Source organism: Pinus tabuliformis, chromosome 1_2 (assembly GCF_031772625.1).
Source record: "Pinus tabuliformis cultivar Carrire ecotype Pingquan chromosome 1_2, CPIR1, whole genome shotgun sequence".
Taxonomy (NCBI): domain Eukaryota; kingdom Viridiplantae; phylum Streptophyta; class Pinopsida; order Pinales; family Pinaceae; genus Pinus; species Pinus tabuliformis.
The window spans coordinates 506,614,757-506,628,226 of NC_142298.1; the positions used below are offsets into that span (position 1 = coordinate 506,614,757).

At 35.8% G+C, this 13,470-nt stretch overlaps 1 protein-coding gene across 1 annotated transcript in view; it reads left to right on the forward strand.

The window, feature by feature from the left end:
* Positions 1 to 12,120, forward strand: part of LOC149206559 (DNA repair RAD52-like protein 1, mitochondrial) — a 103,713-nt gene extending 91,593 nt beyond the window's left edge. The window contains exons 3-4 of the mRNA XM_089395475.1: positions 11,150 to 11,244; positions 11,539 to 12,120. Of these exons, the coding sequence (XP_089251601.1) occupies positions 11,150 to 11,244; positions 11,539 to 11,682 (239 nt within the window). The 3' untranslated portion in view covers positions 11,683 to 12,120. The remainder of the gene's footprint in view (positions 1 to 11,149; positions 11,245 to 11,538) is intronic.
* The last annotated feature ends 1,350 nt before the right edge of the window (positions 12,121 to 13,470 follow it).

The window sequence follows — 13,470 nt, forward strand, 5'->3', positions numbered from 1 at the left end:
AGAATAATGCTCTCGAGTGAAGTTGAGCTTGTGTAGTTAAGGCCTTCAATGACAGTGCTGGTTATGATATATATGCTTAACAGATGGATTATCAGTTCGACTCTTCTTATGAGAATGATTCTAGATTGAGATTCCTTGTACTTCATGATGGGATTATGAATACCTCCCTAGTTACGAGGGAGTGTTGGAAATTGTAACTTGGTTCAGTCTTCATAATATAAAGAAAGAAAAGGAAAGAAAAATATTTTTATTTTTATTCAAAGCATGGGTTTCATGATCAAGTCTAGGTCAAAAGCATGTTCTTCGTGCTTATAGGTCTTTCTGGGACAAAGAAGAATTTGTGTCATGTATTATAGTCCCATTTGGACTCTTATAACAAAGAAAAATATTAGTTTGGAGTTGAGAAAAGCCATTTATTCTCCAAGACTAAGTCGGCCCAATCAAGATGAAGTCGGCCTAAAGGAGGTCTATTCAACCCCTCAAGAAGGCTATAAATAAAAGGAGCTCAACTCATTTGAGTGACAATCTCATCTCTAGTTCGATCTGCAATAATGAAGAAGGAGAAAAAGCAAGGAGGACAAAGAAAAGAAGAAGTCGAAATCTCTTGGAGATCATCTTTTTTTGTCCACACATGTGAAGCTGCTAGGGTTTATGTGACGCTGTGAAGTTGCAGGGTTGAAATTTTGAAGTGAGGTTGCAGGGCCGAAATTCTAGATGTGAAGCTACAAGGTCAAAGTTTTGAAGTTTCCTTAAAGAGGATCTTGTTGGTAGGTTGACTTGGTGCTTGGGAGGATTTTGGGCTTTGGTCTTTGGGTCTTGGAAGTCTCATTGTAAGAAGATTCTATAAGAAGAGAAGCTTTCTTTCTAGGTTTTCCCTTTGGAGGGGTTTTTCCCTTGCTTGGAGCCTATATCTTGTGTACTTTGTCTCATTGTGATCTTCATTGTTTTGGTAATTGCTTGATGAACAAGATATAATAAATAATAAAAGGCCAACAAATATCACAAATAATTATCAAGTTAAGGAAAATCATCTATAATCTGCAAGTCTCTTGATTTTCCAACATTATGGGCCATTAGATTTGCTTTTTGGACCATGGCAAATTTTGCTTTTGGTGTTTGCCTCGAAAAATTGTTTTGACTATATTAAATGAAATTTAATGACTTCCTTCCTAACTTAGCAAATAATAAATGCCAAATTATTTGATTGTTGCCTTAATTAATTTGAAACGCCACATCAATAGCCCTTGGGAGTATTGACCATGAAATGGGGTGACTAACGTTGATTGAGATTTTCTCCCAATCTGTGAATGCCCACGGGACACTCCACATACCACCAGAATCGGCATGATGAGGAGAATCTAATGATGAGTCTCCAAGACAAACTAACTGATATGCATAATCAAAATCGTCAACATTCGCGGGGGTGTGTCCATCGTCTAGGAAACCAAACCCTAGTGCTAGGGTTTCATCCATCTGCATTATCTAGTGACATCATCTAGCTGCATCATCTCAGTCATCTTGTACCATCATCATGACATGTATCATATCAATAACCTCCAACTATACTTGGCATAGATGATGATATCTGTACTCACTCTACATCCGACACCTGCTGCACTTGTACATTCGGCACTTGTGTTGTGTTTATAATTTTTTGTCTTTATTTGGCCTATTTTGTAAGCATTATATTAGCAATTCACTATGGTTTACAACTCTTGGTAGGTTGGTGGGCTAGTTGTTAGAAAATCAGAAAGGCAGGAAGATTTTCTTATTCTTGATAATTACTTGTGATGTTCTTGATTTGTTATTACGTTTTCTTTATATCTTCTTTCTTTTAGTTCATCAAGCAATTACCAAAGCAATAAGACATAAAACAATGGGCACAAGATGTAGGCTCACAGCCAGGTCAAACCCCTATCTAGGGGAAAACCCAGTCAGTAATTCTTCCTTCAATAGCTTTCCAGAGATATTCCAAGACTCTTGACTTTGACAGAAACTTTTCTCCACACCAAGTCAACCTTCTTCCTTACTTGTAGATGATCCTTCTTGACCTAGCATTAGCAACAACAACAACAACACTTTCTTCGACCCATCAACTTTGGCCTTGCTTTAGAGACTTCAATCTTCACTGAAAGACTTCGATCTTTACTTAGAATCTTCGATCTTGGCCCAATACAACTTCTTGAGTTGACAACATCACATGACAACTAGCTATGGCATCAACACGACAACTGGTTACGACATCATACGAAAATTAGCTACGACATCAATAAGAGAACTTCAATCTTCCAAACTAGGGCATGAGAGAGAGAGATAGTTTGAAGCGAACAAAGCTCCTTCTATAAATTAATTACTCCAAAAGACTTGGAATATCAAGATATCCATGAGGATACAAATATTATATTAAATAAAAATGAATAAGAATGATTGAATGAATGATTTACAATGAGAACGAGAGGCTTGCTTATATATTAGGCAAGTGTCTCTTCATGAAGAGTCATGTCTCATTTAGACATGCCTCTTCAACCTAATTACTAATTAACTAATAAATATTTATGCTTATTATCATTTAGATTATTTTACATTATTTATATATATTTTATTCGTTACATTGCCTCCTTTCTCAAAAAGCTTTGTCCTCAAAGCTTGTCGATGAAAAAGGCTTGATTTCTTTTTCGGCTTCGAAAGTCTTTCTGTCTCGGAACAGTCATCCTTGTCGATACAAGCTGATATGATCTTCTAAGTGACAAACAAAATTGTCGCACTGAGAAGGGATCAGACCATCCCAGATTAATCTTCTGTATAGTATTCTGATCATTGGAATTTTGTAACGACTTGTCAGCATAAGACGAGATCGATTTTACGTCATTATTCTCTGAAATATTAATTTGTTGTTTCTGGTCTGAATGGTCCCGATACGTAGCATGGTTGAGTTGTCTACTCTCATGATTCAGATGTCGATATGGGACTTTACTTTCCCTTATTAGGTGTGTGTAAATTTTTTGATTTATTTCAGGGGATGATGTTGTTGAGTTCATTACGGAACATTCTCTTGGGAAGTTCATTGTCTGAACTGCAACATCCAAGCGCGTCTTTTTTTCAACTTGCTTGTCTTCTTCTTGAGTTGTGACATTCACTGAATCGGTATTTTTGGTTTTGTCATCAACTTGAATTCCTACGTTTGATGCTTCCTTCTCGATAAATTGTTGTACCTTGTTTTCTAATAACTTCTTATCCTTCTTAAGTTTCTTAATTTGTGTCAGTAATTTTTCGCTATGGTTTTTAAATCGAGAAATTTCTTCATTTTTGTCAACAGTGATTTTGTCAATTTCACTTTGCATATTTTGTAATACTTTTTTACTTTCTTGAGACATTACTTTTGAAATATCTGAGATATCTTATGGTGTTACTGAATTTGGTTTTAGTGTAAAATCTTGGAGCGCTATTTTCTTCTTCTTGTAAGAAAATGTTAAAAACTTCTTCTTTGTATTTAAGATGACAAATCCTAGAGTTTCCATCCAGGGTGATTCCAAAACAATGTCACTATCGTTAAGAAATAAGGTTTTTACGGTGAATTGCGAAGTAAAAGTGTAATCTCCAATACTTGGGTGTAGATTGCTTATGTCATATTGTTTGTCATATTCGCCAAAAATGTTTGTTTCAACTATATTTGATTCAGGAATCACCAATTGGTTAGCACATTTAGGACTAACATAATTACTTTTTTTTTTTTTTTAATCAGCAGGACTGATAGAGATTATGATATCTCTTCCTGCGAGTGATCCTTTCATTTTAAATAGTGTATCAAAACATTTACTAAAGGTTTTAGAAAATCTTCCTTCTTTCATTTCTGAACTACACTCAATTTCTTTATCGTTAACTGTTGACTCCATTTTTACTTTGTTAAGATGAACTTGGGATTTTTTCGTTTTTCTTTTTTAAAGGAATTCTCTTTATAAAACTTCAAAGCTTTGTTACTTCTTTGAATCTCGGAATTCACCTTTATATATATATATATTTTAATCTTCCAGTTTTTTTATATAATTTTTTTTTTTTTTTGTTTTAAATTAATTAATTAAAATATATTATTTTAATTAATTAATGTTACTTACGTATTTATTTATTTATTTTTATTAAATACCTTTTATATATATATATATTTCCAAATATTTTCCTTTTTTTTTAAATAACCTTGACTCTAATAATTTCCTCTTAATATTTTTTTTTAATAAATTAAATATATATAACTACACAATATAATTATGTAGTATATATATTAATTTATATTAATTCTACGGCCCCCAAGATTATAAATACATCTTGCGGCTAAATACGTTGTTGTAATTTGTTAGTGGTTCAGCCAACCTACAATGACGGTCAACCTACAGGTTGGAACGACGTGATGAATCGATTAGAATGAATCGGCAGCAACAAAGGCTGTTGGAACGATGGAATGATTTTGAGGTGGTAGAATGACTCGGATAGGAAGGCAGAAGCGATGCGGACAAACAATGTGGATCAATGGAGGGACAGAATCTATCTTTCTTAGCCAGTGAGTGTCGAGAAGCTATCCTTATGAGCCAGCGAGTGGCTGGAATATAATTTCCTGAGGCAGCAACGGAAGGTAAAGGGAAACACTGCGACTTTGCAATGGAGCTCCGACGGTTGTTGGATGGACTTTGACCCGATTGGATGTTAGCTACTGCGGATGTTTCTGCTAACGTAGTCGACTCGCTCTGACAGTAGCAACGGTCTAGCAAGGTATCAATTTCCGGCGGCGGTCGCAGTAGGATGCTCGACAATTATTGGATGCGATAACGACAAGGTAAGGTTTTGATTTTTGTTGTTTTGTTTCTGTTTTTCTTTTAAGTATGATATATATATATATTTTTTTTTTTTCTTCTTTATTATTTATCTTCCAATATATATTGATTTTTTTATTTATTAATATTCTCTTTATGTTGACTCTTTTTTTTCTTTCTTTCTTTTTTTAAATATATATATATATATATATATATATATATATTTTTTAATATAAAACCTTTTTTTTTCTCTTCTCTTTTTTTTAATGGCCAAAGGCCTCATGGTGGAATGGAGAATCTCCAAATTCTTGCAGCGAAATGCTTCAATGACAACAATGTTGATGAATTTGACGGTCAAAGACCTGGATCGAAGAACACAACTCTGTGCAACGGTGGAGCAGCCAGAGGATCGACTGCTCTAATACCAAATGAAGCGAACAAAGTTCCTTCTATAAATTAATTACTCCAAAAGACTTGGAATATCAAGATATCCATGAGGATACAAATATTATATTAAATAAAAATGAATAAGAATGATTGAATGAATGATTTACAATGAGAACAAGAGGCTTGCTTATATATTAGGCAAGTGTCTCTTCATGAAGAGTCATGTCTCATTTAGACATGCCTCTTCAACCTAATTACTAATTAACTAATAATTATTTATGCTTATTATTATTTACATTATTTTACATTATTTATATATATTTTATTCATTACATAGTTGCACCAAAGGTTCGATTTTCCCTTTCTCCTTTTCCTAGACCAAACTCGCACTTCCTTCTCCTCCTTCTATTTCGCACTTCTTCTGGCTTCAAGAGATCAAACTTGCTTTTGAGAGAGAGTGCTTCAAATGGAATTCGAATGGCTTCATTTATAGCCCTTTGGTGAGGTCGAATAACCTCCTTTGAGGCTGACTTGATCATCTTAAGGCCGCCTTGGTGTGGAGATAACATAATTCATATTTGACTCGATACTTAACCTTTTTACATGACTCAAAAGGCCAAGAAGGGTCTCTTTAAAAGTAGAATGACTCTATTGACATAGAATAAATCCTAGAAGTCTTCAATGGGGACTTTGACCTAAAACATGATGACCCAAACATGAAACCCATGCTTTAATAAGTCATAATAATAATAATAAAAATTCTTTTTTTTTTTTATTACATGGTGACTCAAATACATTAATGAAGACCGGCCCTAGTTACATTTTCCAACACTCCCTCTTAACTAGGGAGGTATTCATCATATACAAGTACAAGGAAGATCTCAACTATATGAACCATGAAGAACTTTAGGCACTGCAATGCCATGGACTAGATTCTTGACCAGGGAAATCTATCCATTGGTCTCTCAATAGTTTAGGCACCACAATGCCACAAACTAGATTCCAGACCAGTTTAATGCATCCAGGTGGGACTATGATAGACTCAAGCTTTCAACCTCTCTAGGTACCATCATGCTTACTTGCTAACCACCAACCCAAAGATCCAGGTGTGTATCCAAAAACAGAGCTCTATAATCAACACCACCTTTCCAACTTCGAGACCTAGACATCAACACAAAGTGCCAGCCAGATGTTCTCCCAAGCAATGCTTGACTCACAAAGCCTCTCCTTGATCCAGCAGATCAGTGACAACAAATTTATCCTGATCAAATTGATCGGTAACCAACATGCTTTCAAAACCTTCGAGAGATATAAACACAACCCCAATCAATAATATATTTTCACATATTCATAAATAAACACAAACCTTCAGGGTTTTCTTGATGTTGCTTCTCAACACGGTAGGCCTATCAACTGAATTTTTCAACTTCACATACAACAACATATCCTTCAAACTTCATTCTCCAATCAAAACTATGCTATGCCCTCCCTCTTAACAAGGGAGCATCCCAGGCAGCCTCTTAATCTAGGGGGATCAACTACTTTACTTCGACATCGGAGAATCTTTTGAGACTTCCAATCATTTCATTAGAGCAATCATCATCCACATTGTGCTTATCATATCAACGAACATCTTCACCATTTTGAAGATTGTGTGCATGCACAACTTAGATAACAAGTACAACCAAAACTATAGAAGCATGAAGCTAGCCATATCAGAATTACGGAAGCATTTCAACCTTACATATATCAGATACCCAAACTTAAACAAGAGACACATACTCTTCAACATCTTGCTAAGGACTTTGCCATAAGCCCTAGACTACTTCATAACAACTTTCATTATATCTAGGGTTTCAATGTTTCTTCCTAGAAACAATTCATACAAATCCTAGATTTCATACAAAAGAATCAATCAAAACTAATCACAACTTATTAACATGACTAACTTCCACTAGGGTTAGTTGCAAACCCTAGATTTTTCAATCAAACATCAATTCCGATTAAAACTCAAATTTCATCAATCTTACACAAATCTCAAATCATTAGAGATTTTTACTTCTACTAAGGTTTAACTCCAAAACCCTAGAATTTCATAAATACTATCATCCTAGAAAGACAAACTTTGACTAGGTTTTAGTTCCAAACCCTAGGATTTATGACCACCAACAAATAGGTTAACTCATACATCTAGGACTTCATCATCATGCATTGGCATTTTATATCATGTGTTAGTCAAACCCAACTTCACAAAGATTAATAAGAGTTAGACATACAACAAACTTGATTAAACTAGGGTTTGATCAAACAAGCACATGCATACCAAGGAAATCATTTCTAAGACATTATAAGGGTCTTTCTTGCACATTCCACCAAACCTTAATGAGTTAGGGTTTCAATATAGGAATATAGCAAACCTAAGATTACCAATATTCCACAGCTTCAGGATTTTAGACTTTATCATTCAACCCTAACAAGTTAGGTTTTCCTGAACATACCAAAATCCTAAACATGACATCGTCAACGGAACTTCAAATAACATTTTTCAATAACCCTAAGTAGGCTAGGGTTTCAAACATTCAAATTAGCATACCCTTAGGTTAGGGTTTTCCAGGGAATTTGTCTAAGGTTCTATATAATCAATTAAGAATAGGAGTGGGGTAGATTTATCAAGTGATGAATCACCTTTTTTTTTTTTTTTTTTTTTTTCTGAGGAGAAAATCCGTAATTTCCATTTATTTCAGAAAATTACATGTTGTAGATGCTAAACACATATGCAGAAGTGTGGTCAGAGCCACGTACAATAACAATACTTCAAAAGAAGTATTCCAGTAAAGCCCACAGACTGGGCAACAAGTAATGGGTATGTAAACCCCAAACCAGTCTGCAGAAAACAGGACTGTAGAGGATACCCATACCCAACACAACAAAACAACAAAGAAAGCAAAATAAAGCTCCTGAGGAGATAAAATGAAATAGTAAAACTCTAAATCTGGCCGCCCATACAAGTAGGAGAGGCACGAAATGAGGAAGTGATGAATCACCTAAAACAAGAATCAATATGATTTAATATAGCTAGACACAACAATGTTAGTAATATATTGTCAAAAGAATAAACATTATAAAGAAGTCGATGTTTTGTAGTTTTAGGCATACCTTTGTTTCTTGACAAACCTTATCTTGGGCGGCTTTCTTCCATAATCCTTGATGATATAGCAAATGTCTTCCTAATCAAGACAATAGAGGGAAAAAGGTGATTATTATTTAATATAATCAAAACTAAATGAGTACATGAAACAAAAAACTGAAAGGAAATGAGATACTTATCTTTGGGAGTTGTTGGGGGCTCCCTCCAAAGCTTGAGGGATACCTATAAACTTACAAAAACAAAAAAATGTCTTTTTCCAAAAACATGTTAAAAACCTATAAATTCTAAAACATAAAAAATATAAAATAAGATATCTAAGGCTACAAGCAAAGGACTTAGTAGTGTAAGTCCCTTATGTCAGATTCTTCGGGTTTGGCTTTCTTTAGGTCTTCCTTTTCAACAACATTGGCTTGATCTCTTTCTCTCTTCTTGCTTCTTGGATTGTCGGGACAATCAATCTACCTTGGACATGTCAACTTTCTTACTTGGTCCTTTTGATTTCTTTCCTTTATGTTGAGCAATGTATGCATTTGAAACATCTTTAGAATTGGCAACTAATGAGATCATCAACTCATCCTGACTGCAGGCAGTCCATGGTTCTTCAAATGTGGGAACTTCCTTCCAACTGTTAAGACCTGCAACAAATGAACCCCAAGTAGGTGGCAATCTTAATAAAGCAATGATCATGAGTTCTTTGTCTGGAACAATTTCATCAATGGCCAAAGTATCATCTCTGATTCTTGCTATCTTCACAAAGGAGGCAACTGTATCTTCTTTAGTCATCTTTGTGGTCCTTAGTTCATTCTTCAAGCTTGCCACTTGACCAATGTTCTTAATAGTTTATAACTTTGACAAGGCTTCATACATTTCCTGAGCATGATTGATGTTGGCCCTAAATGGGATGAGATTGTCCTTTATTCCTTCTACCATTAGAATCATGGCCACTAATTCTAATTCTTTGAATTTTACTTTGTCAGCATCACTGGAGTCATCTGTAGGCTTCTTAACTTTTCCTTTGACCAAGTCAAGTACTTTGTTCTTTTCAAGGATGAGGTCAATCCTCTTTTTCAAGATCTGTAATTTGAGGCTCCTTCAAGTTTGTTTTCTTCCTTGATTGTGTTAGACATCTTCCTTGAATATAGTAGACTCTTTCCATGAGATAATCCTTTTGAATGGTTCCTTGATCAAGTGCCTGAGACTGCGCTTTTCTTTCTTTTTTCACCAAAGCTTTGCTACCATGTTAGAAAATCAGAAAGACAAAATATTTTCTTATTCTCTATAATTACTTGTGATGTTCTTGATTTGTTATCACTTTTCTTTATATCTTCTTTCTTTTAGTTCAACAAGCAATTACCAAAGCAATAACACATAAAACAATGAACACTAGATGTAGGCTCATAGCCAGGGCAAAACCCCTCTCTAGGGAAAAAACTTGTCAGTAATTCTTCCTTCAATAGTTTTCCAGAGATATTCCAAAACTCTTGACCTTGACACAAACTTTCCTCCACACCAAATTAGCGTTCTTCCTTACTTGCATATGATCCTTGTTGACCTAACAGTGGCAATAGTAGCGACAACACTTTCTTCGACCCAACAACTTCAACCTTGCCTTAGAGACTTCAATCTTCACTGAAAGACTTCGATCTTTACTTAGAACCTTCGATCTTGGCCCAATACAACTTCTTGAGGTGACAACATCACACGACAACTGGCTATGGCATCAACACGACAACTGGTTACAACATCATACAACAACTGGCTATGACATCAATAAGAGAACTTCGATCTTCCAAACTAGGGCACGAGAGAGAGAGAGAGATAGTTGCACCAAAGGTTCGATTTTCCCTTTCTCCTTCTCCTAGACCAAACTCGCACTTCCTTCTCCTCCTTCTATTTCGCACTTCTTTTGGCTTCAAGAGAGATCGAACTTGCTTGTGAGAGAGAGTGCTTCAAATGGAATTCGAATGGCTTCATTTATAGCCCTTTGGTGAGGTCAAATAGCCTCCTTTGAGGCCGACTTGGTGTGGAGACAACATAATTCATATTTGACTCAATACTTAACTTTTTTACATGATTCAAAAGCCCAAGAAGGGTCTCTTTAAAAGTACAACGACTCTATTGACTTGGAATAAATCCTAGAAGTTCTCAGTGGGGACTTTTACCTAAAACATGATGACCCAAGCATGAAACCCATGCTTTAATAAGTCATAATAATAATAATAAATTCTTTTCTTTATTACATGATGACTCAAATACATTAGTGAAGACCGAACCTGGTTACATCTTCCAACACTAGTTAGAGTAGTTGAATGCTTTGAGCTTCACACAGGAGTTCTTGGGGTCGATTCTCTGGGATGTGTCTCTGTCTCCATGCTCCAATGTCCCATTTCTGCTGCATGCTTTGTTTCTGCCTAACAATACTGTCTCTTACCAAAAGTTTTCTTACCAAGTATTAATGATCTATGATTGCTGAAAAATTGGTGGTGATTTATTTCTGCCTTTGGGGTATGCCAGAGGGAGATTGTGATACATGGGTGGGGAAGACCTATACCCTTTGATTACTAGGTACTCATACTCTAAACATTTGTGATTAAGGCAATTTTGGGATACCATTCCACTCTCAGAACTTTGGAGTGTGCTCTGAGAAACAAAACAATGATAATTGATTATGTTCTTTGTCCAATATAGCACAGCATTTTAGATAGTATTTTCAATTATTGCTAATTATTTTCAGAGATTAGTCTGTCGTCTTCTGATAGTTGTTGCAGAAGGCTATGCTAGAGTCTAATAACATCTGTAACTGTTTTTATAGAATGGTCTGGAGAGGTTCGCAGCATCACCTACTCGAATGATGGCAAGTCTGTATCAGTTGTCTATCGTGTAACCATCTATGGTGTCGATGCTGAGGTAATTATGAAAACAGCATTTATTTTTGTCAGTAATGCACATGTGTTCATTTATCAGGAATCTTGTCAAACAAACGCAAAATGCTACAATTGTTATCTTTATATATGATTTAGAAGGATGCATGTGTGTTTGCATCCTGACTAGATGATTTCTCTAATGCCAGAAATATAATATGTTGATTGTTTCCATAATCATTATTTGAAGGCATTCTATTAATTTCCATATTTGGAGTTTCATTTGAAGGTTATGTCAAACAGCTCTGATCTGTTAGCTCTGTTTTAAATATTTTCACAGATTCATCGTGAAGCAACTGGGTCCGCTTCCACAGATGACACAGGTTTTGGAGACCCTGTTCAAAAAGCAGAAGCAATGGCATTTCGCCGTGCATGTTCTCGTTTTGGCCTTGGGCTCCATCTTTATCATGAAGATATACTATAGGAGCAGTTGTTTGGCAAATTTTGTGTATTTCCACACAAATTAGAATGAAAGAAAGAGGGTTTAAAGGAGATCAAATTACAAACGGCCTATATATGGGGCATATGATTGGAGTTTGCTTTTTCATGCCAGAACAACTAAAGTGTGGCCTGTTTCATATGTAATCTTTTGTCAACGTTAAGTAGTTGCTGTTTCTGACACCAACTGTTATCACTGGACTGCTCCTGTGTCCTTTTTCTCTACAGATTATGCTTCAAACTGTTGGAGTTTGGCATTAGTTTTTGGTTCCTCCATGCTTGAGGAGAAGATGCTTCCTACGAGTTATGCATGAGGACAAGATGCTTCCTAGGACATTTAGCATTATTTTTTTGTTCCCCCAAGGCTGAGCTAGTTGACCAGTCTATGTTTTTGCAATGAAATTGGAACTCATATTTGGCAGTAGATTGGACTCGAGTTGATAGATGAATTTCAAGTTCAAACGATGGCTCCATCCAGAACCAGGTTGGCAGGCTATGTTGGAGATAATTTGCTTGACCATGCATTTGTTGAAATATTGCCTCATTGCCTTGATGTTTGATGCCAGTATTTTCGAACTATTTGTCTACTATAAACTTTGTTTGAGCATGCCAAGTCCAGATTGAAAGTGCAGGGAAATGGGTTTAAAGTGAGCAGTGGTAGATTGTGTCCTAGACATTAGCACACTGGACGATAGAGATGGGAATATGTAGTTTTGTTTTATGGTAATTCACGTATTTCATAGATGAACAAAGGACCAGCAATTTCAGGGTGCCACCCTATGTTATGATTACCAATCCCCTTTCATCCAAGTCTCACTTACGAGGCATTCATTAAAAATAACACCTTGTGAAAGTGAAGAAACTACTAATGGCATTTTTAGTAATTTAGACTCTAGACGATGCTCTATTAATACATTTTGCTGAGCACTGACCTCCTATTGAGAGGTGGGATGTGAGGTCATAAACATGGCATGTGATCATCGGGGTTGACTTAATGGCCATGGCGACTTCTGCTGAACATTCCCTCCTTGTAGGGCTGTGATGGTCTATGACATGTGAGGAGTAATTGTGTCACTTGGAGGAATCAAACCATGTGAGGGGTAATCATGTCACTTGGAGGAATCAAAACTCTAGGTGAGGGGTAATTGTGTCACTTGGAGGAATCAAAACTCTAGGTGAGGGGTAATTGTGTCACTTGGAGGAATCAAAACTCTAGAGGATGCTTTATTAATACTTTAATTGCTGAGCAATGACCACCTATCAAGAGGTGGATGCCATGTCATAATTATGGCATATGACTATCGGGGTTGACTAAATGGTCATGGCAACTTCTGTCAAACATTGCCCCTTTGTATGGTTTTGCTGGTCTATGAAGTGCGAGGAGTAATCATGTTACTTGGAGGAATCAAACCATGTGAGCAGCAGTCATGTCACTTGGAGGAATCGAACCTTGTTAGGGGTATTAACAATACCTCACATTCATCAATCTGAGAAATCTGAGAAACCCTCCTTGACAATTCCTAGTTAAATTTAGTCTTTTATAAGGATTTTATGTTGGAAGTATACCGCATATTTTGAATGAGTGCATGAGCTTATCATTTGTTCCTATGTTTAATATTTAAAGACTTCATATTGAAAGTGTGCAAGTCTAAGGTGTGGGAATGAGGTGAGTTAGTGGGACATATGTAATGACAATATTGGGCACAAAATTCTGCTTGGTTGGTGGGTTTGTTAGTGATGCCATTATTGTTTTAAAATTCTATGAATCTCATTT